At 44.8% G+C, this 26,837-nt stretch overlaps 2 protein-coding genes across 5 annotated transcripts; one reads left to right on the top strand and one right to left on the bottom strand.

The window, feature by feature from the left end:
• Positions 1 to 11: 11 nt before the first annotated feature.
• CPA2 (carboxypeptidase A2) lies at positions 12 to 9,517 on the bottom strand. 3 transcript variants are annotated; one of them, XM_015283109.3, is made up of 12 exons: positions 8,718 to 9,517; positions 6,335 to 6,423; positions 4,182 to 4,263; positions 3,322 to 3,456; positions 3,054 to 3,152; positions 2,344 to 2,445; positions 2,088 to 2,189; positions 1,782 to 1,892; positions 1,352 to 1,442; positions 1,020 to 1,219; positions 496 to 580; positions 13 to 315 (listed from the first exon to the last, which is right to left on the bottom strand). In XM_015283109.3, exons 1-12 carry the CDS (start codon positions 8,973 to 8,975, stop codon positions 128 to 130), a joined length of 1,542 nt encoding a protein of 513 aa, XP_015138595.2. In that variant the 5' UTR covers positions 8,976 to 9,517; the 3' UTR covers positions 13 to 127.
• Positions 9,518 to 13,084: 3,567 nt separating this feature from the next.
• TMEM209 (transmembrane protein 209) lies at positions 13,085 to 24,919 on the top strand. Of its 2 annotated transcripts, none has more exons than XM_414977.7 (15): positions 13,085 to 13,191; positions 14,658 to 14,797; positions 14,902 to 14,960; positions 15,199 to 15,330; positions 16,107 to 16,345; positions 16,545 to 16,749; positions 17,427 to 17,602; positions 18,255 to 18,326; positions 19,578 to 19,674; positions 20,318 to 20,443; positions 20,868 to 20,965; positions 22,301 to 22,415; positions 22,509 to 22,606; positions 22,984 to 23,057; positions 23,622 to 24,919. In XM_414977.7, exons 2-15 carry the CDS (start codon positions 14,661 to 14,663, stop codon positions 23,674 to 23,676), a joined length of 1,683 nt encoding a protein of 560 aa, XP_414977.3. In that variant the 5' UTR covers positions 13,085 to 13,191; positions 14,658 to 14,660; the 3' UTR covers positions 23,677 to 24,919. The 2 variants fall into 2 exon arrangements, with proteins under 2 accessions (XP_414977.3, XP_040519193.1); XM_040663259.2 differs by having other exon boundaries at positions 13,085 to 13,985.
• Positions 24,920 to 26,837: the final 1,918 nt, after the last annotated feature.

Genomic DNA, 26,837 nt, shown 5'->3' with positions numbered 1-26,837 from the left:
CACTCAGAAGAATGCACACAGGGTTTTTATTCAGACAGCTGCTGTATGATTACAGCTTTCTTGAGCACGCCAAAGGAAGAGGATTTCTGAGCTTGCTGCTCTTGACGGCTGATTCCCATCCCTGCTTTTAGTATGGGTTGTCTCGCACATACTCCATGATTGTTTTCAGACCCAGCCAGGTCTCCTCTGCAGTGGGGATAATTTGGGCAGCTGGAAGGAGGAACCCATAGCGACCCGTGTCTCGCAGCTCGAAGGCAAATGAGTATTTGATGCCATAATCATAGCTCCAGTCAATGCTGCCTCCGCTGGCTTGGTCTGAAAGAGAAAGGGAGAAAAAACAGAAGATGAACAGAGGATTGATCTGAGTTCTGCTTTCATACCTCTTATACCTGTGCGGGGCAAGTATGAGGTTTCCATGGGAGAACTCAGCTCCAAAGTCACTCTCCAGAAGGAGCTCTGCTCCCAGGATGAGGTCACAACAGCAACATTACTTACAGATAGTAGAGCAAATGCTCCCCACTGTGTAGGTGGTGCCATACAGGGACCGGATGGAATTGGCAGCAGCTTTCCCTATGGTGTTCTGCAGAGGGAAGGATAAAGGATGAGTCACAATGTAGCCACATTAAATGTAAAGATTTCACCATCCTGAACCATACTCAGGAAAATCTCCAAATCAATCAATTTCTTAATTACTCATACTACTGACAGTCCTGTCCACTTCAGTTATGACAGTGATTCATATTCTGCCACAGATATTACAACTGTGATGCTGTCCCTAAAGCAGAAAGAAGGATTACTGGATGAGCAAAGGCCAAGAATGGAGAGGGAGGGCATGTGCTTGTGTAAGACCATGGCTTCTCTTTTAAAGGCACTGCATTTCCCCATGTCTTTGCTTGCTCTCATGGATGGTTACTGTTATGGATGGCCTTTGTTTTCATCCTGATAGCTCACTCTAACTTCAGTGTGGAAAGCCAGCTGGACAGAACAGAGGAAGCTAAACCCAAGACGTTGTGTCTCACCAGCTCGGTGTTGTCTGCTGGTGGAGTGCATTTATAGCCATAGGGATACATCAGGAGCTGAGAGTAACTGTGGAGGGTGAGGAAGGCCTGGATGTTTCCATGATTCTTAATAAAATCTACAACAGATTTAACTTCCACCTCTGAGTTGGCACGAGGTCCACGGTAAGAGTCAGAACAGGGGTTACTACTGGCTCCAGGACCTGTTGGTACAAAGAGGGAGCAAAGATACTAAGGAGATATACTAAGGAGATTGTTGGTCTGGTGTAACAGGATCCAGGGGCACAAAAGGGAACTTTCTTCTTACAGCTAGGATCCAGAAACTCTATTCTTACCTCCAAAACCTGCGTCCCAGTTCCTGTTTGGATCCACTCCAATACACAGACTGCCTGAGTTCTTGGAGCGGGTCTTCCGCCACATGCGATTCTGAAACAAGGACACACTTTGGCTTAAAAGGTACAAATCTCATTCCTTGCATTAACCATGTTGCCTAGAAATGGTTGCCATTCAGCAGGAAGGGATGCTAGACACAAGCCTAAGAATATTTCTGATGGGCTGACAGCCAAGGAGTCGCAGAATCAAAGGGGTGGTGAATTTACAGTGAAGGAGAAAGATGGATTAGACAACTATCTTTGGCTTCTTTTGTAGCTCCACCTTAAAACATCGGGAAATGGACTTCTAGAGCTTATTTTCCTTGCTTTTATTGGCTTGGAAGGGCATGACAGCTTTCTCAACCAGCTTAGACACGCAGTGTGCTTTACTCACTGTGGTGTGAGTGAACTCATATCCATCAGGGTTAGCCACTGGCAGCAGGAAAATGTCCAGGTTGTTCAGCAGAGAGGTGATGGATGGATCATTCCCATAGTCAGAGGCAATCTATGCAGACACAATGTGGTAAATCGTGATTATCAACAGATTTCTTACCCTCTAACAACTGTGTACAGAGGCAAGACTGGCTTTCACTGCAGGCAAAAGAGAGTCCACAGAGCAGGCTGAACACAGGCAGGTGCAGTGAACTTTTAAGTAGAGGCATAGTCGAGACAAAATAGCATCAATCACTGCCAAAGTGACCTTTCTAGCTATCCACATTGCACTTGCTTGGGTAACCCACTCTCGGGAATGGATGCCAGCATCGAGCCAGATTGCAGGGCGGTTTCCTCTTCCAGTGCTGAACTGTCAAACAAAAGAAAAAGTTTTAAAGCCCTCACCCAGTAAAAAAAGATCCCCTACAGACAAGACTGAATTGTGCTGCATCTACACCACTTGTGGATGTTAGTATTTCTATATTCATATGTACTCACACAGTCTGTGACGTTATATATCATACCTTGAGCACATACAACGGCCGCTTTTCATAGGATTCCCCAATCTGGATCTTACTGACAATGTTGCCATACTCAGATGCAAGATTATCCAGTTCTTGGTAAATCTGAAATGAAAAGCCATGATGGCATTTACATCACATTTATGTACAGTGCTGCCCAGAAAACTGCAGGACCTGCTGAAATCCACTTCTGTCTCCTTTTGCCTTCATTAACATGGTCTTGCCAAAACCTCACCTCAACTTACATCAGCACAGTCAGTGCTGTTCCCAACATCACAGATATAGACAGAAGCACTGCTTAGCCATCAAGATCCATTTATTATAGGAATAAGTTCGAAAACTTCTTTCAAAACCTTTTTTAATAACTTCTGGTAGTAAACATATTTTCCCTCTGCTCTGCTTGATGGTTACCAGCATCCTGTATTTTCTTACATTCACTTATTTCTCAGTTTCATTTGGGGGTCAGAACTGAGGGGCTTTGACAGAACTCAGTAGGAGTTTATCAGGAAGTACAATCAACACTTGCCTGTTCCAACACACTGTGAGGCAGCATTGGCTTCCCATGCTGACTGACCATGAATTTAATATATTTAAAAGCCAATACCAGAAGAAGCCAGAAAGGAATTTTCAATCTTCATATGTTTGATTGAAGACAGCATGAAACAAAAAAGGCCAGAATAATCTTCCCCAAAATCTAGATCTGAAGTACTCACAGAAGCTAAAGAATGGTAAGTTCCATAGTTGAAAGTGCTGCTGCTGCGTTCCATTTGTTGACTGGCAACTATATCTTGCTTTTCTCTGTCGAGAATGACCTGAAATAAGCCATTCAATTGTTGGAAAGCATGCTTAATTTCCAAACTTGTGACCAAATGTTTGTCAAATAATGAAACGGTGGCATTGCACACTGATTGAAAGAGGCCAGACTGTGAATCACTATTTGGTTCCACAGGATTTAAAAGCTGATCACATGGCATTGCCTACCTGCAGGTCTTCAATCAGGATTGAGTACTCAATCCCATGGGACTCCAGGAAGATTTTGACTGCCTGGAGGCTGTGAGCAGGGATTCGCACATCCACAGGGAGGGCAGGGGTGGAGGGATTTAACCAGAAATCAAGCTGAAAAGAGAAGGGAAAATGGATTTGGTTTGGGAGACAGTGTGCTTTGCAAACAGTTTTCCTAAAGCTTTAGAAACACAGATTTCTTCCAAAGTTGAATAAGTGTTGTAAGTCCTTGTTGTGTTGTAAGTGTTGTTCCTTGTTGTAAGTGTTCCTCATCATGCAGAAGGAAATTTTCATCTTCTACAGTGATCATTTTACTACTCTTCCTTTTAGCAGCAGTAGTTTCAAGAATAATATGAAAACCACTGCTTTTATTTCTCCCTTTGGTTGGGCTGTTCTCCATTCTAGTTTCTATAATATTCAAATCAATATTTTTTTTAAAGAAAGCGATAAGAAAAATTCCCACCGATGGCAATAAGAGCAGTAATAACCTAGAACTTAATAGCATATTTCCTGTTTCAATATAATGCAGATTGATGAGCAAATTCTTTCCACTGCTCTGGGTGACAAGTAAAAAAGGATCCCCATTTTCACAACAGGGTTTTTGATCCTAAGATCAAGAGCAGTTCAAATACAATTGTAAACCCAATAGGGAGAAAATTCAGATGCAGGCACTCCTGACTGCAAGGCTGATACTAGAACTAGTAGATCAAAAAACACATGTTGTGACAGTATCTCCCTATGTCATGGTGCAAACCTTCCAAATCTAATGCAAAGTCCTACCAGGTTAAGTCCTACTTCAGTCTGAAGTGTTAAAAAATGCCTCTGTGACAGTGAAATACCTCAAGATGATCCAGTGTTTCCAAAAACCGTAGCTTCTTCAGTTGTTCCTCATTTCTTGTCTTGATTCGGAGAACCTGGTGCCTGCAATAAATGAGAAAAGTCTTGGTTGGAACTAGGTGATCTCTGAGGTCCCTTCCAATCCAAGCCAATCTATGACCCTATGATTGAAAAGGGGGCTGGTTGAAGTTACTATTGAGATTACACATTTGTTGAGTAGTTATAGAATCACAGAAACATACAGTTTGGAAAAGACCACAAAGATCATCCAGCCCAACCATCAACACATCACACCACCACCCCCACTAAGCCAGATCAGCCAATATTGACTTCTTTAATTTAGTTGACAGTGCTGCCCAGGAGTTCAACCTACAACCTGCAGAGCCAGCCTGGTATATGGGCACTGGATTAGTAACAAGATAAAGGGAATGTTCAAGATCTCATCATAAACAACACACCATGTGGATGAGTTGTTAATCGATTGCAAGGATTCCTGCTCTATGTATTCGTTCTTCTTTGGCAAGAACTTGCTAGGAAAAAACAATTGTTTGTGAACCATCAAATGTTTGCAGAGCAAACAAAGCAGAGAGAACACTAAATACGGGATTTGTTTCACTTTTCCTCAGTCTAGTCAGGCTATTGACAAATTCCCCTGCGTTACCATGAGAGGGTGGCTTGTAAATCCAGGTGGAGTTAATCCCCTCCTGGAAGCTCCTCGCTCTGCTGCTTACAGGAGTCATCTCAGTCATTGATTTAGACTACAGCACAACGCAGCCATTATGATGTCCCTAAGTGGTTTTTAAAACATGAAAATCATGTGCCGAGCAAATACACAATGATCCAGGTGGCTTAGGAAAATGAAAGTGAGCAGTGTTGATGCTGCCTTTGCTGGTGGCATATGGAGATGGGTTTGTTTGCATTCTCCTCCCCAGGCCACTGCTGGAGACAACAAATATCCATGGAGTCCCATATCCTGACCTGGCTCAGCTGCTCTGTTGGCACTCAGTGCAAGCAGTGCTGGTAAATGGAGATGACCTGGAGCAAATCAACGTGAATAACTGCAGAATTGGAAATCACATTGTAAGAAAAGGTAAAGAAGAAACTTAACACAGGAGCTCCACTATGTGTGTATTTATTTGCTAGTGTGATTTCAGCTGCTGAGAAGAAAAGCTCTTTAACTCCAGTTTCCTTGATCTGCTCAACTGAGGTGTAAAATTCTTTTACCAAATTAAGTCAACAAAGAAGGTACTTTACCACGTTAACTTATTATTGGATTCTCCATGATTGTAAGCTTTATTTTGAATTAGATTCTTCCCTGAAGAGGAGATGAGGCTCACTAACCATACTGCTGGATGTGACTGAGGAACGAATTCACAGGAACCCAATCTGCATTATGCCAGGAATCAGATTCATAGGTTCTCCTGGTCTTTATATTAACACTAGAATTTTAGTAAATAATGTATATTATTTTTCTTTTTCTTAATCCTTACATTTTAATATAGAGATATATTCACTAGAATCCAGTGTTCACTTACTACAACTCAGCAAGTACCTATTAGATTTTCTATTATTTCCTTTTATAGTTCTTATGGGGTCAATAAAGCTGTGAGGAAATAGATCAGGAAGAGGCAGTCTTGAAATGCAACATACAGAAGAACCTTCAGAATACAATGGTTGGAAATTAAGATTCAAATTATTTAGAAGGGCTCTGAAGGGAGAGATTTCTCTGTAAAGAGAAATAGGAACCTTCAAAAACAATGGCAAACTATTGACCCTTCAGACCTAAAGGCAGGCTGTGATTTTCTGGCTCTGGTCTGTGCCGGATCAGATTTGAACTCTCAAGCACTGCTATGAGGTTCAAGTTTAGGTCTTGGTTGAGATCACTCCTTAACCAGCATCAAAGCTACAACAAAGCTTTGCTTGAATGTGAATTTTAGGAGCTCAACTCTGCAACTAAACCCTTCTCCTCAAACAAGTCAGATGAAACTAAAGAAGGGACTCCTTCAAACATGGGAGAACCAAAGCTGTAGGACAAGCTGGTCATAAAAAGCAAAGAATGTGCCCCAAGCTGATTTTGTAAAGTTCAGATAAGGAAGAAGAACAAGTGGAAAATAGAGTCTTGCAGTGAAAGGTCTTGCACAAAAGCATGACTCACCCAACAAAAGTTTCCAGGCACAAGGCAGCCCCAAAGAGGGCACTGAAGATCAAAATCAGCTTCATGGTTGATGTGAAGGGCGACTCAGTCTAGCAAAGGGGAATTTATAGAGGACTTGTTAGGAATCCCTTCTTCAAAACACATGAATTCCATGTGGTTAAATTCTCACATGTATCAGCATTTCAAGGTAACAACAGATAGGAGACCAACTTCAGCTCCAGAAATTTTTTTTCCACTCAGGTTCAAACCAGTCAAGAATTATTTCCAATGCTTTGCTCACAAAGTATTCTAGTAAATGTTTTTTCTAGGTAGAGGAAAATAGAATGAAATTGAACGTTATCCCAACTGTTAGTGGGGGCAATGAGTCCTGCCTGTAGATTCTTGGCCATGGGTTTTTCTCCTAACATAGGTTACCAGTAACCTACCCCAGCTGAAAGATCTCACCCTATCAAAAATGCTCCAATTGAACACTTATTTTGAAGGACGAGCTCCAACTCACAAGTTATATATTCTATTATATATATTCTTTATTGAAACTAGCATCTCCAATCTTCAGTTGTGGTTTCATATGGATTCAGTGCTTCAAGCAAATTAAGGATGCAGCAAGCATGAAGGCAAAGCAAAGCAGGAGCAGAAACAGAGCCACGGGTGAACAGGAACTCAGGAGCTCAGCTCTGCAGCTACTCTCCTCCTTGGACAAACTTGCCAGACGTCCTCATCTAATGAAGAATTCTTCTCAGAAGGCTTAATAAAGTGCTGGTGCAGCCACTGCTGGAGCCTCTCAGCTTTACAATGGCCACAGGGCTGTTCCCTGATCCAAAAGCTCTCTGCCTCCCTTTGCTTTTGTGCCGGATGCTGTTTATGGCTCACTTCACGGGGGATGGATTGCATCTCATCGTCCTTCCACACAGGTGCCCAGCTATCTGAGTTGCCATTGTCAATGTTGGAGGCTTTCTCCTGTCTGAGCTTTGAGAACTGCTTCTCTTGCCTTTGATCACGGGAACACGTCGCTGCGGTTGTCCCAGAGTGACAGGTAGAGATGTAAGGCTGTTGGATGCACTTTTTCTTTATCCCATTATAAATCTTACTAAGAAAGAGCCAGGCACTGAACATGCTGTAATATTTGCAGACAGGGCTACTGGGAGCTAACATGGGAGAGAACAGAGACAGTTCAGCTATTCTGGCAGACAGCCTTGGATTGCCCTCCCAGGAGCCACACCATCCACCCTGAAAATCTACGTGAAGGATTGAGGAAAATAAATCTCTGAACAAATCCTCAAAGGAAGTTCTTATTAAGGACCTCACCCACACTGCTCTAAACAGATTGCCCAGAGAGGTGGTGGATGCCCGTCCTTGGAGACACTCAAGGTCCAGTAGGATGGGGATCTGAGCAACCTGATCAAGCTGTAGGTCCCTGCAGGGGAGCTGGGCCAGATGACCTTTAAGGGTCCCTTCCAACTCAAATGTTCCTACAATTTATCACCACCTTCCCCCAGTTTCCACTCCTACTCTGCTACTCCTACCCATCATGTGTGTGCATAGCTCATCCCAGTAAGTCTCTTCCAAGGGAGCCTCAGGCAGGGATTATTCCTGTTTCGGCAAAAAAGGAGTTAGTCATCCTGCAATGGCTGTATCTTGGGGGCATGTTATGGAGACCATACACTCTGCAAGGAGATAAAGTGTGCTCCTGAGAGTCCACAGGTCTTCAGCGTCCATGGGAAATGAGCAGATCTCCTCTCCCCTCAAAGTAAATCAGGTAAGGTGAGTTTCTCCTTAAAGACACGATCCACCAGGTAGATTTCCTGCTTCTAGCACTGCAATAATTCTGATGGAATACAAATTCAAACTGCAGCCTTCAAAATTCTGTAGAGAACTGACAGTGCATCCACGCCACCTCCTGTGGATTCACTCTTTCAAAACAGGATGGAGAGACTTAATTTAGGGTGAAATTATAGCTTGCTTCATTAGTCACACTATATCCTGCATGGGGTTACAGGCTGCCAAGAGATTCTGCCAAATATTATGTCAGGGCCCAGAGCATACCAACAAGTGCCCTGACCAGCCCCATATAGTGCCTCCACCCACTGCATTTAAGGAGCTGTGTTTAAGCCCAAGCCTTTGCACCCACTCCTGCTCCTCACTGAAGGGTTGTGATGGTTAAAGAAGGCTGTGACCTCCCTATGTAGCCATGATGTCCTGCAGAGCTGAACCACAGAGAAAGTCGTTTGGGAAAAGCCCTATGCAGGCTGAAAGTCAACCTCACAGTGCTCCTCTCAGGGTTCAGAGCACCAGAGCAAATTATGGAGCAGCAAGAGCAGGGGTGTATGCTACAGTGAGCCAGAAGCCAAAGGTGACAGCAAGGCAGGTAGGGTAGAGAGCTCACCGCAAGCAGCACAGCCCTGCAGGACCCAAACACGAGGAGCAAAACAAGTCTGGTGACACCGACCAAGGACAGCAGCAGTCCAGATTCCAAGATAAGTCCACAGTTGCAATGCAGGTCCAAGGGCAGGTTGTCAAGAACTGTAAGAACTCTCTGAATCCACAGCAGCTCAAATGACCAAATGAACGCGCTGAGCTTAAATGCAGCTCCCAATGGGCGGAGGATGTGTGGGAGGGTGCCCCATATGAGGCCCTGACACATTTGTGTGGGCAGAGTGGGACACTGCGCAGTCCCAAAACGCTGTCCTATGCAGTGAATCACAAATACTGCGGTGGCACGTTTACAAGTGAAGGGTTAAATGAAGAGTTAAGCCATCAAGCTTAGAGGGAGTCACTCCTTTTTGTAAAGTTTGGACCTTCTGTCATTGCCCGTATCTGAAAAAATGTTCTTGCAACCAAGATACAGCATGGCAGTCTCTCCTGTCACGTGGGAAGGGTAAGGGCTGGGTAGGAAGAGGCAGCATCTGTTCTCACTGTGCCCTCAGAGCACGTCTGGGACAGAGTCTATGACCTGTGGCCCCACTTATCCATCCTGTGGCTAAAACCAAGTGTTTGGCAATTTGTAGGAAAGTGGAGGAGAGGGAGTGGGAAGAGGGGGATGAGCAGTGCTGCTCTCCTGGTGCTCCTGGTGCCCCTCATTTCCCTTCTGCCCTCTCCCCATACATCGCCTCCTGCTCTCTTAAGGGGTCCTGGGGCATTTTGCATCAAACTTTGGTGAATCCTATGCACAAATTTACAGAATTTATCTTTACCTTTGGAAGCATTCTCCCTTTTGTCAGAACACAACCTTTTATCTTGAGCTTTCTGGAAGATCTGTTTCAGGAAAATAACATTTGTTACTTAGAACAGTGTATAAACACTACTTCCTTCATATCCGTGGGAAAACACATGCTACAATACATAGAAATGTTTGTCAACCTGCAACAGCAGCACAGCAAAGGGGCTGCATCTGCAACTCTGCCCTGTCCGGTCTAAGTTAATCCTGTGCAATTGGCTATAATGCAATTCATTGTGGATTACTGCTGGGAGAACTATTATTTCTGTAAGTAATGGATTACTTCTCCATTCCTAATCCACAAGGCACCTTAGCAATGCCCCAGATAAGGAATGAGTAAGGATTTAAGTACGTGGCTCACCATTACTAGACAGCACTGGCATCATTTTAGGATCAAAACCCTCACATTGATCTCCCCAGAGAATGTGCAGCTCTTTGCCAATGAAATAAAACTGGTTGCAGTGAAGCTGTTTATATCCAATTTAAGTTTCTTTAAATGAGGAAATCCATGCCTTCTGCTTTCCAGCTAATTACTAACTGGTAATAATCAGAAGAGGATGGAAATGGTACTGGGGGAGATATGATCGCTTACTTATACCTGGAGATTAAAGGTAGTTTAACAGCAACATCATCCCTTGAGATAATTACAAATAATAATAACTTCCTTAGAAGTTCTTCACAAGGCTCATAATAGGCTTCTGCTGGAGTCCAGCAGGTGTCAGCACAAAACACAACATTAAATATCTTACTCGAGTGTAAGCACAGCAGAGAAGGCAGATAATCAAAATGCCAGCGCAGCACCAAAACAGAATTTCCCCTCCGATCCTCCCGAAGCCTTCCTTGTCTTCATGGTATTCCCTCTCATCTGGTTTCTGACTGGTGCCAGAGGGCAAGGGCTCATTTTGCAAATAATACCACCAAAGATAGCAAGAAGGGTGTCTCATGAAGCTGTGTTGCTGGACACAAAACTCTCTGTTATCCCTGCTCCAGAGGGACAGCATTGCTGCATTCAGAGCAGCTCCTCGGCAACCCTTTGTCCAACAGACAGTCTCTGGAACACCTGGAGAGGAAGCACAGAGATGATGACATCACAAGAGGTTGTCTTTCTAGTGCCCATTAAATCCTTTGGCTCTGATCCAGGGAGCCCTCTAAAGTCATGAAGTCATAGAATCATAGAATGGCTTAGGCTGGAATGAGCCTTAAAGATCACCAAGGTCCAGTCGCAGGGCTGTTCTCAGAATAGTTCTTCTACCCATCTGTATATATATATCTATGTTTGCCCTGACCCAAGTGCAACACCTGCACTTGGCCTCGTTGAACCTCGTTAGGTTCACGTGGGCTCACTCCTCAGGCCTGTCCAGGCCCCTTTGGATGGTGTTCCTTCCTTCTGTTGTGTCATCTGCACCACTCAGCTTAGTGTCATCAGCAAACTTGCTGAGGGTGCACTCGATCCCACTATCTATGTCACCAAACCTGGGAACACCACTCATCACTCCCTCCACCCCAGACATGGAGCTGCTGACCGCAACCCTCTGGCTGTGACCACCCTACCAATTTCTTATCCACTGAACAGTCCAGCCTTCAAATCCATCTCTCTCCAATTTGGAGATAAGGATGTGGTGCAGGACCATGTCAAAGGCCTCGCACAAGTCGAGGTAGATGACATTGGCTGCCCTTCTGTTGTCCATGGAGGCTGTTGATACAGAGTGGTCTCAATTCCTGTCAGTCTGTAGGAGCTGTTAGGTGGGATGTATGTTCATAAGTACAATAATATGTGTTCTAAATCACTTATATATGTTTTGAATATATCTGATAGGATTCCTAAAATATTCTGTAATTAATAAAGGTCTTTGATATTACGGAATTAAAGAGAGAGTTTGGCTTTTAGGATGCCTGTTGAAGGAACTTTTGGAACTAAGCTTAGGCTACCATGTGAACAGACCCTGGCATTTCTGACTGTAGTCCTTAGCATGGAGGGTACATATAGGAGCAGTTACACAAAGAACAGTCTGTTACTCTGTAGGCAATGAATGTGTGCTTGCCTCCCCTGGGCCTCCTTCTCCAGGCTGAACAATCCCAGTGTATTTGAAGAATATCCAGAAATCAAACAAAGCAATCAAGCTGAATAGAGATGCGAATGCAAGTTCTAGAGAAAACACAGAAATTTCTATAATGCCGGGTGGATCAAGCACAGGGAATAGCAACTTGTGATTTTTCTCTTCCTCTCGTCTCTTCTCACCATTTAGTTCTATTTGACAGGGCTAGTTTGGAGCCTCCTCATCTGAACAGGCTGCCCAGGGAGGTGGTTGAGTGACCATCCCTGGAGATGTTCAATAAATGTGTAGATGTGGTGCTAAGGAACGTGGTTTAGTGGGCAACATTGGTGGTAGGTGGAGAAGATGATCTGAAAGGTCTTTTCCAACCTTAATCATTCTGTGGTTCTTTTCTGGCATACATAGACAACTGGGAGACACATTCTCCCTTATCACCAGTGAGAACAACATTTAGAACATCTGACCAAATGTGATCTGACCCACAGGTGAGAAGTAGTACACCTTATTATCACTTTTTACCACATCTTATCACCTATTTCTCTCCATTATCTACATTAGGGTCCTAGTGTGAACTGCTGTCCTTTATACTGAGATTAAGTGAGATGAATCCCATTCCTGGAGTCCTGCAGGAGCTCTGAAAGATTCTATGACAAAGATATTTTGTGAATCTCTAGCATTCTTCCATCGGGTACATGTCCAGAGGGAGGAATGTCAATTAACAGGAGGCTGAGGAAGGAAAAAGGCGTGCAACAACTGCTTCCAAGTTTAGTAGTAAACAAATTTACAAATATTCCCCATGTACAGCCTACTTCATTAACCCAGAACAGCTTAAATGGCAGCTACAGATGCTGAGGATGCTCAATGAGGAGGTGCTGGGGCTTCCATTCTTCTTACAGCAGGAAACACCACCTGCCTTTGTGGTGATCTGCATAGCTTCAGAACCCACCTGACCCTGGGCATCCTCTAAGGGCAGAATTTACCCATTTTCCCAGAAGCTACTTATTGGGATGGGCTCAAAGCTCCTGGGTGATATGAGCACAGCTTCACCTCCTCAGGACTCTGCTGAATGTGTCCCCACATGTACCGCACTATACAGACTGAGGGCAGATCCTCCTCCCTACCCTCAGGTAACTACTTTGGGGGGAACCACCATTTCCTGGAAGCATCCCATTAGAGTCACTGGCAGCTCCCTGCACCTGAAACTGAAAATTCAACAGAATCGATATGTGTCTCTCAGTGCTGGCTGCTGACAGAAATCATGAGAGGGTCTTGTTAGCGAGTTAGCAGGGAGTCATCATGGCATCCCCTCCCCGCACCTCGCACCTCAGCGTCAAGATGGCGGCGCCCTCACTCGCCCCTTCCCGCCCAAACCGTCCGCCAGCAGCCGTCCCCATGGCAACAGGCGCCGTCCCCATGGCAACAAGCCCCGCCCCCATCCCGCGTCGCAGCTAGTGACGTCACTTTACGTCGCCCCACTCGCGCAGGCGCAGACGGTGTGGTCGTTGTGGCGGTGGCTGCACGAGGGGAGTGTGGTGGGGTTGGCGGTGTTTCCGTTGTCCCTGAGGGAAACTGTGTGTCCCACGAAGCAGGTATTTGAGACTGTTCTCAAGGTCTTCTGGGTTGGAGGGGTCGTCTGTTTGGGCCTGTGAGGGGTTGAGGTGTGAGGGCTGGGGATTGAGGCCTGTAGGGATGGGAGTCGGCTGTGTCTGACAGGATTTAGGGCGGAAGGGGCTGTGGGGCCGAGTCTGTGTGATAGGTGAGGGCCGAGGGGGAGATGTGGAGCCTCATCTGTGGGGCAGAGCTCTGTGTGTGAGTGTGGTGTGGTCGGGGGAGCTGTGGGACTGTGTGTGTAAGTATGGGGAGCTGCTGACCTCAGAGGTGCTGCAGGAGGGTGCAATGCAGGGAAAGGTGGTGCAGGAATGGGAAGGAAAGTAGAGGTGTCTGCTTAGGGCTGTACTTATCAGCATGAGAAGTCTCAAAGCTCAAATTATAGGAAATGTACCATACAGCTTATTCTCATATAATTCTGCCACTAAGCATGGTCCTGTGTCACCTTTGAGTCATAGCAGTAAACAGCAAGTAATGTGATTTCTGGGGAAGCAATGTTCAGTTCATAGAATCATTTGTGTTGGAAGGGATCTTTAAAGGCCATCTAGTCCAACTTCCCTGCAATAAACAGCGATACCTACAGCAAGGTCCCACAGTGACTATGGACAACTTGTATCAGTGCATTTACCATAGAACGGCTTGGGTTGGAAAGGATCTTAAAGCTTGTCCAGTTCCCACTCCCTGCCATGGGCTGGTTGCCACCCACTCAATCAGGCACCAGATCAGGGCCCAACCAACCTGGCCTTGAGCAGTGTTGAGGCGCCCAGTCCTTTGGGTGAGTGTCTCCTATTTTAAATCTAAATAAATATCTCAATTAATACTTCTCTCACAGGTTGTTTTCTTGCAGCTGAAGTAATTTACTAAAAGTAATGAGAGTGGCTCACTGAGCTCATGAGACAGCTCCACAGGACTGTACTTAGAGAGAGGTATCATGCAGTTATCGCAGAGATCAGTGATACATGGACCAGGTGTACAGAGAGTGTTCAGAGCTACTGAAATCACAGGCGGCCACTTTATGGTCTGAAAACACTGTTGTGTACAGGTGTGAATGGGAATTTTCCATAGAAAAACTGCATAATTCTGCAGATTCTTTCCTTCTGAGCTGCACTTGCTTGGAGAATTCAGGAGCTTTGCTTCTGCAGGATGTTATCTTTCAAAAATGAGGTTAGGTTCTGCCTTTCTCCTCTTATCAGCACATCACTGGAGAAAAAGGATGCTGCTTTGCAGTAGTGAGGTGGAGAAATACTGGAAAAATAGTCCTTATATACGCAGTAAAAATAGCCTGTAGGGTTTGTTTGCTTTTTATTTGGTAAACATGACTCAGCGCCCAAAGGTAAAGCCCTGAGTTTTAGATTCCTGTTTTTTTCTTTAACCTTATGCTGACTAATAATCTTACTGTCTAAAAACTGAGATTTTTTTTCTCTTTACTTTGTCCTTGTTGGTACAGATCATGACACCAGAGCAGAGTCCAGCCACTTCCCTCATCGACAGGACCATCAAGATGAGAAAAGAAACAGAAGCCCGGAAGGTGGTCTTGGCCTGGGGCCTCCTTAACGTGTCATTTGCAGGCATGATATATACTGAAATGTATGTTTTGCTGTTAGATCTGATCCAAACAAACAAAGCTCCCGAGTGTTTCATTAGGTGCAGTTGCAAAATGGCAACTTTTTTTTTTCTTTTCTTCTTTTCAGGACTGGAAAACTCATAAGCACATATTACAATATAACATACTGGCCACTCTGGTATATCGGTGAGTTGCTGCAGCATTTAATTTCCAGAATTCTTTTCTTTTTCTTTTCAGCTGTATTGTGGGTGTGCGTGGTGTATCACAATAATTGAAGTTTGTTTCAGAGGGGTAGACTCTAAACTACAGTAGCAAATACAACTAAATGGTGAAAAGGAGCAAGAGGGAGAGAAAAATCATGAGTTGTTATTATTCCTCATGCTCAACCCACATGGTATTATAGAAACTTCTGTCTTTGTTCTAGAACTTGCATTCGCATCTCTGTTCAGCCTGAATGCTTTGTTTGATTTCTGGAGGTACTTCAAATACACGGTGGCACCAACGAGTTTGGTTATGAGTCCTGGACAGCAGACCCTGCTGGGGCTGCAGAACACAGGTGGGTGTTATAAATACCTCTGGCAGCCCTTTTGTGTTCTTTTGGTTTTGTTTTCTGGTGTTATCTTTCTTCAGTGCAAGATTCTTTGAGGAAATGAAGTCAGAAGTACACGAACAGTAAGCTTAAGTTACCTGCAGCACATTAGAATTCAGAGCGTCGAGTTTTTGTAGGGGAACTGGAGGAGAAGCACATAGTAGAAAAGGATGTGATAGTGAGGGACTCAAAGGCTGTGAGGCTGGAGAAGGAATTTGTAACCTATGTATGAGGCTAGAAGCAAGATAGTGCAGGTTTATCATAGAATGGCCTGGGTTGAAAAGGACCACAATGACCATCTCATTTCAACCCCACTGTTATGTGCAGGGTTGCCAACCACCAGATCAGGCTGCCCAGAGCCACATCCAGCCTGGCCTTGAATGCCTCCAGGGATGAGGCATCCACAGCCTCCTTGGGCAACCTGTTCCAGTGTGTCACCACCCTCTGAGTGAAAAACTTCCTACTAATATCTAACCTAAACCTCCTCCGTCTCAGTTTAAAACCATTCCCCCTTGTCCTATCGCTATCCACCCTCATAAACAGTCCCCCTCCTGTTTATACACTCCCTTCAAATATTGGAAGGCCACAATGATGTTTCCCTGGAGCCTTCTCTTCTCTAAATGTTTATGTTTATGATGTCACATGGACTAAAAAGAACCAAATCAGAGAGACTTACGAATCTTGGTGCTCTTTGTAGCATCTTCATGAAAGTGCCTAATGATGATTGTTTTTCCTTATCTCAGCGGTACAGACAACTCCACCACGTGAGCTGACAGCAAAGAAAGTCCCTTCTTCAACACCTTCTCCTCCAATCCAGGGTCAAAGTGTGCTGAGTTACAGCCCATCCCGCTCTCCTAGTGCCAGTCCAAAGTTTGCCACCAGTTGTATCCCAGGGTACAGCCCTCAGCTGCAGGCTCTGTCAAACAACAGTGCTTCTTACAGCAGTACGATCGCCTATTCACCGGGCAGCACCTACAATAAGGTAATGACCAAGGCTTCTCCAAAAGCTTTGCATTAGGTCATCATGTCCTTGTGTTGTGCTGCTGAAGGTGAGCACCAGGTAGCTGAGATCTATGTTTACATGTGTCCCACACGGGAGTCTTATATTCACGTTGTTTCCAAATCAAAACGGAGTTCTGTCTTCTGTGTGTGACGCAACTGTTTGCTTTTATTTGCCCAAGATTTCCAACTTCAGCCCCTCTCCTGGTGGATCGCCGTACCCCACAAGCATTGGACCAATGGAAAGTGGTGGGCTGAGGTCTCGTTACCGCTCTTCACCCATTCTCTATAATTCTCCTACTGGCAAAGAAGACTACATGACAGACCTCAAGTCATTGGATACCTTCCTTCGAAGTGAAGAAGAGAAGCAGCATCGAGTTCAGTTGGGTAAGGAAAGAATACTGTTTGATCTGAAAAGCTTGGCAAGGGCATGGTGCTGGTTTGATGCTGGAGTTGATTTTGTGGTTGAGGAGAGTTGCAAAGGACTACAGCAGAAAGTGCTGATAGACCTCACTCATCACCTGTTAATCACCTGTGAACTTGGTAATGATGTGGTAATCACAGTTCAGCCTTCTACTGAGTGTTTAAGGCATTATGTAGAATGCCATAATGTCTACCCGTCTGCACGGCTTAGGAGCTTGGGAAGTTTTCCTCTAAAAGTACTCTTTTGGGTAGAACAAGCACTTCTTACCCACAGAATCAACCTTATTGAGGCATGTGCTGATGGACTGTGTCCATAGTGTTTGTTGGCTGTAGTGGACCGTGACAAGATGAAGGGCTTTAATCACCTTGATGAGAGGTGTATCTTGTGGAGATAAGGTATTTGCAGATAAGGAGGGGCGTGAATTACCTGCAGGTTGCTTTTGTCCTGCATAGATACAATGCTTGTTAAGATAGAGAATGAAATCAGTGTTGAAATCAGATTGATTTCAGGGTCTGCACTCTTGGTATTTGGTGTTCATGTCTTGTCAGCACCTTACTGTGCTGACCTGCTGCCTGTACTGTTACTTCCAGAGTTACTTGGCTATAATTTCACATGACCTGTAAATGAATTATTCTTTCAGGAAGTTCAGATTCCAGCTCTCCTTCCAGCAGCCCAACCTTTTGGAACTACAGCCGTTCCATGGGAGACTATGCACAGATTCTGAGGAAGTTCCAGTATCAGCTGGCTTGCAGGTCTCAGGCTCCATCAGCACACAAAGATGAAGCTGATCTGAGCTCAAAGCAGGCTGCAGAAGAGGTAAATTCTGCAGCAAGGTAGCCAAGAGAGAGAAGCAGGCCTCTAAAATGTACAGCTTTGTCCAGAGTTTTGAATTTGAGCTCTAAGAGTGTTTGAGAGAGAGAAATCCTAGAAATCCTATAGCATTTACATCCTACAGCTTTTAAGATTCCACGTCACTGTAAAGGGATGTGAATTGTAGTTGTAAAATGATTTCTGCCCTGGAGAGCAAGGAGTATTTTGGATAAATTATATTTGTAACATAAAAATTGACTTGAAACACATCTGTTCAACTGTGTGTGTTCTGTATATCTGAAGGATATAAAACATTCTCCTTCACTCCTGCATCTCAAGGTCTGATTTGAAGAAACACCATTCATGTGCCTTCAATTAAATTGATCTTTTTTTAGTATTTCCCACATAAACCCAATGCAGCTTCCCTATTGAAATACCTTTCAAATCTATCTCAATAGATCTGAGAGCTTAAAACTCAATTTGGACTCCTGCAGGGGTCTTGTACCACGAATAAAGCATGGGAGTGTAGTGGAAGCCTACGGACACAAGGATTCTGAAACAAACGTGATTTGAATGATGTGCTGAAGTTAGCATCAGAAAACGTTTCAGACCTTAAAAACTCTTTTGGCATTCCTGTGTAATAATGTTCTTTCCATAGGTGTGGGCACGAGTGACGATGAATCGACAGCTACTTGATCACATGGACTCCTGGACTGCAAAGTTCAGAAATGTAAGTCCTGTCTCTAAGGGCTGTGTGGCTTTTGGAAACAAGCAGAGCAGAGTGGAAAGCTTCTGTGTATCCCCTGCATGCCTGGGGAGGTGGAAAGGATTGCATTCTGTGTGAGGATTGGGGTGTTCTTGTGCAAGGAGGTGAAAACACAGCTTGGAAGAGAGATACTGAGATGTATTACTGAGTAATTACATCACTAAATACACAAAAGCATCTTGGGTGCAACGAGATTTGTTTTTCCTTTTTATGGTTTGGCGGTTAAATAAATCTATCTGTGGGATTTCAGACTTGTTTTCATGAGCTTGAAGCACAGAAAATTACAAAAAATAAATTCACTGGAACAGGCTGCCCAAGGAGGTTGTGGATCCCCCATCCCTGGAGGCATTCAAGGCCAGGCTGGATGTGGCTCTGGGCAGCCTGGTTTGGTGGCTGGCAACCCTGCACACAGCAGGGGAGTTGAAACCAGATGATCACTGTGGTCCTTTTCAACCCAGGCCATTCTGTGATTGTATGAAAATTCCATCCCACAAGTTGACTTTTTCTTACAATCCTCAGCTATGTAATTAAAAAAATCTTATCAGTATGACTTGCTGTAGCAGAAGAATCTAATTCCACACAATGGGAGTGTCACTAGTAAAACTAACTTTGATTGCCCCTCCGGTCATAGCATCTATCAAGTATGAGGTTTTACTTGCTTAAGAAAAAATAGTTTTCACCTGGGTGAAAAGTGAAGACTTGTGTGAGTTCCATACAAACTCAGAAGCATCTGCTCATGAACGTAGGGCCAGCTTGCTTCACTCCCCAAATCCTGTCACATACAAATACTCCTGAGGTGGTTATCAGCTCCTTGTTTTCCTGAAGCAGATCTGAAGAGGGAGTTGACCCATCAAAGTATAACGTATCTTTATAGATGAGGGGCTCTCCCTCATAATACCACTTCCCTCATTGTTTAGAAAAACTTTATCTGATTCCTGCTAGGAATATGTTTTCTTAACTCCTTTATGTTTTCTGGCCTTTCAGAAGGTATCAGAGTCATTTAAACTCAGCCTGAGTTGGCATTGTGATTCACTTGCCATGCTCTGTATGTGGCTTAGTGTTTCTATTGGTAAGCATTTTTGTGATTGTAACAGCAATGATGACTGGGCCATAAGCTAAGGGGTATTTTTGGGTATTCTAGGCATAAACTAAGGGATATTGTTGGGTATTCTGGTTACTTCTGACCTCTTGAATGTTCACCTTTTTCTTTCTTAGTGGATTAATGAAACTATTCTGGTGCCACTTGTCCAAGAGATTGAGTCTGTGAGCACTCAGCTGAGAAGAATGGGGTGTCCAGAACTGCAGATTGGAGGTAGGATGCCCCATCAGTATGAGATTCCTGATACTGGTTGACAGAGGGCTGCTCTGTGGCTGGAACATGGAATGGGTGTCATATTCATCTTCATCAGACTTAATTTATATTTGTTTCTGATGTATGTTGGTGTGGTCTCTGTTCCCCGAGCAGTGCTTTTCCAAACCCTTAAAATTAGCTGCTTTCTGAAAGGACTTCTTGATAACATTCTGATGAACTGAAATCCTCTTTTTTTATTTAATGATAATATTCTGAAGAAACTGCTTCTCTTGTCACTTTGATATCCCCTTAACCAAGAAGAGGATTAAATCTGCTGCCTTTAAATGAAATCCATTTTTTGTGGGCTGGTTGTAGTGTCCACTCAAGAGCTGCAGCTGCTGTGATGCCACTGGAACAGTGCTCACCCCATCTCCATCTGCTTACACTCCCTGTGCTCTTCAAAGTGGGTGTTGGTTCCGTGTGGCTTTTATATTCTGTGATGTAAAGCAGTTGTCCACTCTTCCGTTTGCCTGGAAGTAAACACTGAGGTGGTGTATCATGTGTTAAATATTCCTGGGGTTTAATTTGCCAGAAAGGAGAGTTCTTTGTAATGATGCTTGGTAAAGGAGTCTGTTGACATGTGCTGGCTCTTCTTGTATTGCAGAAGCCAGCATCAGCAGCCTGAAGCAGGCAGCGCTCGTGAAAGCTCCACTCATTCCAACCCTGAATGCTATAGTGCAATATTTGGATCTTACACCAAACCAGGAATATTTGGTCGAAAGGATCAAAGGTGTGTGCTGATGCTTTGCTAACTTGGAGAGTCTTCAGTTACCACAGTCAAGCATGGTGGCATTAGACACTGCTTTATTTGAGGTGTTCACACAGTCACAGTAAAGATGAGAGCTGTGTTTAAGCAGGAGATGCATTTCTCTGCCATTTTCTAGTTCTATAGCAATGTAATGATGCAGGACGTGGATGTAACTTTGTCTTTAAATGTTCTTAAAAGCTTTATTTCTTGTTTTCCTCCAGCCTGCTTAGAGTGCAGAGTGCTGAGTTTAACCTTTTCATTAATCAAAAACGAAAATCACTCTGTAAATTTACTCCCCCAATATTTTTTCCAATGTAGTGCGCTGTAAATATGCCTGAAGTCCTTGAAGCTTGCATAAAACACTGCTCTCCTGTACTCTCAGTAACAGAATAAATGTTGCTTTCAGAGCTTTCTCAGGGAGGATGCATGAGTTCCTTCCGATGGAACCGAGGAGGAGATTTCAAAGGCCGTAAGTGGGACACCGACCTGCCCACGGACTCTTCTGTAAGTGCTGGAAGTGGGCTGCCTTTCAGCATTGGTTTGGGAGGTGGTGGCCTGTAGGCCTTTTGAGGAACACAAAAATAATCCTGTTTGCATTGCTACGAAGATAATCCTATTGTAGTCAGTGAGATTACGTGAGGAATAATGCAAATGGGATTGGACGTTGCATAGATTACAAAAAGGCAATTGCATACCTTAGTCTTTGGCTCTTGAGCTCACATGAAATGTTTCTAAGATAGCTCTGGGGAGCAACCTTACTAGTAGGGATCTTGCTGGGGCAAACCAAACCTATTAATTTCTAATGCAAGGCAAACCTTTCACCTTGTTCTCCTTTTCCTTTGCTATAACGAACAGAGGGAGAACAGAGATGGGGTGGTGTGACTGCTGTTTTGAGCCTTGAAACAGGATTTACTTTTCTAGTTGTGAAGATGATGAAGTATTTAATTGTGATTTGCTGCAGAGGAACTCTCACTGTGTTGGCAGAAAGCAAGCTGAGCAGCTCAGAAGTGCTTAAAGATCCCGAGGCAGGAAATCACAACCCCTACATTCGGTCTTTTATCAAAACCAGATAGCATAGGTTGTGTTGCACATTAAACTTCTTCGTATATTAAGCTTCTAAGAACTCTGGGAAAGAAGTTTTGATGTATCATTAATATGAACGCTGTCTGTGAAGTGTTGGTATTAAATTGCTCAAGGCAATTACTAGAAGAAATGATACTGATGTGCATTTTTGTTAATCTCACCCAATGTCACAAAGAAGTGTTTTCTGAGGCTTGTCTTCAGACTTGATCTTCTCTGGCCTTTAGCCCATGGAAACTCCTTTGTCTGCAAAACAGTAAGGTACTCTTCCTAGGACTTCGTTTCAAAACGAGGAGAAAGGAGAAACTTGCTAAATAGGTGTCATGTTGTAAAACTTGAGTTGAATGGCATCTGCCCTTCTTGGCCATCCTTTAAACAGAAGGCTTGCAGTTTATGGCCCAGATCTGCTCACAAGATCCATGGCTCTGCCAGTTCTGCAGGACGCCAGGATAAAGTTACTTGTGTGTGAACTGAGCTCCTGGCACACAGCATCAGTTTGTCACGCTGTGGTTGGCACTGCTTTCATTTACTGGAACAAATAAGTGTGTCTCCACCCACATGGCAACCCTGCTCCATTGAAATCCATGCTTTAAGCCCTCAGCTGCTAAACAGAGTGGAGTTAAGTCAGGGTTGCAACCAGATTCCACCACATGCTCTAAGTCGTGCCTAATGTTACGGGAAGAAACTTGCTGTATTGTTGCATGTTGTTCTTTGGTCTCTTGAAGGCTGCTAAACCACAGTTTGTTTTTGTTAACCCAGATCATCATGCACGTGTTCTGCACGTACCTGGACTCCAGACTCCCACCTCACCCCAAGTATCCTGATGGCAAAACCTTCACTTCCCAGCACTTCATTCAAACACCTGACAAACCAGGTACTGTTGTTCACAGCATCCTCCCTGAGCTGCTGTTTGTGTCACAACAGCGCCTTCAAAATCCATATTACCTTTTCAACTTGTCACCCACAGACACTTCGAATGAAAATGTGTTTTGCATCTACCAAAGCAGCATCAACCCACCCCACTACGAGCTGATCTACCAGCGCCACGTCTACAATCTGCCCAAGGTACACCAGTGTTGCTGCTGTCACAAAATCATCACTAGATCTTATTTGTCTGATTTGGGATGTTGGCTCAGTGCAGAAAGCAAACCTCAACTCAATCACTGACCATTATGTAGTATTTAATCTGCCATTAAATAATAGCTTTAGTATGCATTTAAGGTGCACAACTACCTGGGCAGTATCTTCTTGTGTTCTTTTTCCTCATCTAACAATTGGTATCTAAAATCTGTGATGCATAGTATGATCGTTTCACCTCTTTTTTTTTCCCCTCTCCTGACAACACGCACTGCAGTGCCATTTTGTGAGGTGTTCATCATAGCTTTTGCTTGTCTGAAATATTGATGTGATTTCTAAGCTCCTTTCTCCTTCTGTGACTTCAGGGCAGAAACAACATGTTCCACACCTTGCTCATGTTTCTGTATATCATAAAGACAAAGGAATCTGGGATGCTGGGGTGAGTAACTTGTTGTCGTGATGTGTTGTGTCCTGTTGGCTGAAGGCACCTTGAACTGAAACCAATGCAGTGGGGTAATCATAGAATGGCCTGGGTTGAAAAGGACCATAGTGATCATCTAGTTTCAACCCCCCTGCTATGTGCAGGCTCACCAAAAATATCCAAATCACCTTGAAATAACAGATTTTTTTCTTAAAAATAGAGAAGTTTTATTTGTTTGAGCACACGGGGGAGAAGTTTAGTGCATAGGTGGAGACTGTGATGGGGAGGAGTGGTGTTGCTTTCTGGCCTGAGGAGTTCTGTTGTTTATAACCAGGGACAAAAGCCATTGTGCCATAACCTCATGTTTTTGGCACAACGAGACGTGTTTGGAGTATACACTGAAAGTTGCCCTGAAATAATAGCAGTGTTGAGGCTTCCCCTTGCTCCAGAGTGGAAATGCTCTGCACAACTCAAAGCAAAGCACAGTGCCTGCCTGCATGGTACAGTGCTGAGCTGTCGTGACTGTTTTAAACAGGCACTTTGATTTCCTTGCACCTGATTGTGATGACTTTGTTTTTGCAGACGTGTAAACCTTGGCTTGTCAGGAGTCAACGTCCTGTGGATTTTTGGAGAATAACACCTCATGGGATTGCAGTTCAAACAGATGATGAGCTGGCTTCTGGCAAGGCAAAGTGAGCAGTGTCATTGCCTTCTTGACTTGAACACAGACTCTGTGAAACACAACACCTTAAGCTCTGCTCTGTGAGCAGAGAAGTGTTTATAATTCCTGTACAGGTTCCACCATCACGTTCTTTAAAACATTTTGTTCTTGAAACACTCCAGGATATGAATTCTGGGCAGATTTTCTCTTTCCATCCCTTCACCTCAGCAAACCCTGCTTAAAAAAGCCCTTTCCTGTTGGTGTTTTGTGTACCCGTTCAGTGCCATCACTACTCCGAAGATGAACTGTGCCAGATGGAAAGAGAAAACTGGCTTTCTGATTTCGGTATTTAAGATCTTTTTAGGTTTTTTTCCTTTTAAAATAAGCAAGTTTGGGTGTCTTACAAGCTGTGAAACACCGTGGGCGCCTTCAGTACAACCACAGCATCCCCCTTTGCCTTTGCTTTTTATTATTTTTTATTATATTTTTTTTAATCTCATCTTACTTCTCCCATTAGCTTTTCTCCTGGTACCCCCTCCCTCTGGAGGTCGTGCAGCCTGGCTTCAGCATCTCTGGATGAGACCAAACTCTGCAAACCTGGTCCTCGTTTTTGAGACACGTTTGTTTCAGAGATGCATTCGGTTCTTCAAAACATTGCATTACTTACATTTGGTATCTTCCATAAAGGAAAAAAAAAAAACCACAACCAAAGCACCCTTTAACATGGGTAGGAGGAGAGATTTCAGAAATGCATGTTGCTTAATTTTGTTAAGCGGGGATAGAAATTCACCACCCTGAGTTGCTGAAGCTTTTTGTGAGCTTAAGGCAGGGATGGCACTTTGTTCCTTCTCGGCTTCCATGGGGTCCTTTGCTACTGTCAACTGCCAAAAGCCATTTGCACATCTAAAGTGGGAGAACTACACAGGGCTGTGACTGGGACTGAGCATTCCCTGCGTTTTGTTACACATTTTTGTACTGTATACATCTATTTTTTCACTCAGTTTTGTCCTACCAGCCCCAGGTGTGCACCAACACAAACTGAGGCTTTGTGATTTGCTCAGGACAGGTGCTGTCACCTCTCTGTAAAGGGAAGAACCGATTGTTTTGTGACTCTGTTTTGGGGGAGACAGAGATCATTGTTTTTTTTGTTTTTTTTTCTGATGGCTTACAACAAAATGGCTCATTTGGTTGCTGCATTAAATGGGTTCATCTTAGTCAATGTTGGTGTTTCTCCCGTGGTTTAACTTCATTAATTTAATCCAAGGGCATTTGCACAAGTGATGTGAAGGAGTAGCATTGCTGCTCTCATGCTAAAAGCTCTCTCTGTGCAGATGGGCACCTCTGGATCCAAGTGCAGTTCAGTCCCCATGCAGCCCCTCTGCACCCCAAAAAACCATACACCCCAATCCCTGTGTGCTAATCCCTCTCCCTAACTCTGCACCCTAGTCCCTATGGACCCTAATGCTCTGTACACCTCACACCGTGTGCATCCCGATGTGCTCTGCTCTCTGTGCATCTCAGAGCCTTCTCTACCCCATTCTCCACACGTCTGATATGCTGTGCACCCCATTCTCCATGCACCCCAGTCCCAGTGGGGATCCCTTTGTTCAGAGTCCCTGTACAATGCATTCCCTGTGCACCCCAAAACCATGCATATCACATCCTCCATGCACCCCAGTACACAGCAGACCCTCTCTGCTCCCCATGTACCCCACACTCCATGCACTCTGTTGCCCTGTGCACCCCAATACACCACATACTCCACGGACCCCACATCTTCTGTGCACCCTAACTGCATCACAAATCCATGCCCTTCAACCCCAATACACAACACACCCCAAACCTATGCACTCTGCTTCCCGCCAACCCTGATTTACTGTGCACCTCAGCCCAAAGCACACCCTAACACCACACACCCCAATATCCCTGTGCACCCCAACACAACACACCCCAGTATACCACGCACAATGACATACAATGCAACCCATCCCTGTGTCCCCCAGTACACTGTACACCCCAACCCCGTGCACCTCAATACACTGTGCACCCCAAGCCTGTTCATCCTGCATTGCCCATGTACCCCAATACACAGCACATCCCAAACCCATGCACCTTGACTCCCATACGCAGCACACCCCAACCCCATGCACCCCAATACACCGTGCTCCCCAAATCCATGCACCTCAACTCCCATACACAGCACACTCCAATCCTACGCACTTTACTTCCCGTGCACCCCAATACATCATGTATCCCATTTCCATGGACCACACACCTTCTGTGTGCCCCAATACACAGCACATCCCAACCCCGTGCTCTCTCCTTCCAGTACACCCCAGTACACTGTGCTCCCCAAACCTGTGCACCTTGATCCCTATACACAGCACACCCCACTTCCCATGCACCCCAACACACCATGCTCCCCAAACCCATGCACCTTGACCCCCATACACAGAATACCCTCCTTCCCACGCACCCCAACACACCATGCTCCCCAAATCCATGCACATCGACCCCCATACACAGCACACCCCACTTCCCATGCACCCCAATACACCGTGCTCCCCAAATCCATGCACCTCGACCCCCAAACACAGCACACCCTACTTCCCATGCACCCCAATACACCATGCTCCCCAAATCCATGCACCTCAACCCCCACACACAGCACAACCCCAACCCTACTTCCCACGCACCCCACTTCCCACGCACCCCAACACACCATGCTCCCCAAACCCATGCACCTCCACCCCCATATACAGCACCACCCAATCTCATGGATCCTACATCAGCGCACCCCAGTACACAGCAAACCCCAAACCCATACACCTTGCTCCCAGTGCACCCCAATACACCGCACACCCCAACCCCATGCTCTCTGATACATCATGCAGCCCATCCCCGTGCATCCCAAACCCAGGCGCCTCGACCCCCACACACAGCACAACCCCAACCCTACTTCCCACGCACCCCACTTCCCATGCACCCCAACACACCATGCTCCCCAAACCCATGCACCTCCACCCCCATATACAGCACCACCCAATCTCATGGATCCTACATCAGCGCACCCCAGTACACAGCAAACCCCAAACCCATACACCTTGCTCCCAGTGCACCCCAATACACAGCAGACC

Source organism: Gallus gallus, chromosome 1, assembly GCF_016699485.2.
Source record: "Gallus gallus isolate bGalGal1 chromosome 1, bGalGal1.mat.broiler.GRCg7b, whole genome shotgun sequence".
Lineage (NCBI taxonomy): Eukaryota > Metazoa > Chordata > Aves > Galliformes > Phasianidae > Gallus > Gallus gallus.
Note: the sequence above shows the minus strand (reverse complement) of the source record. Positions and strands in the feature narration are given on the sequence as shown.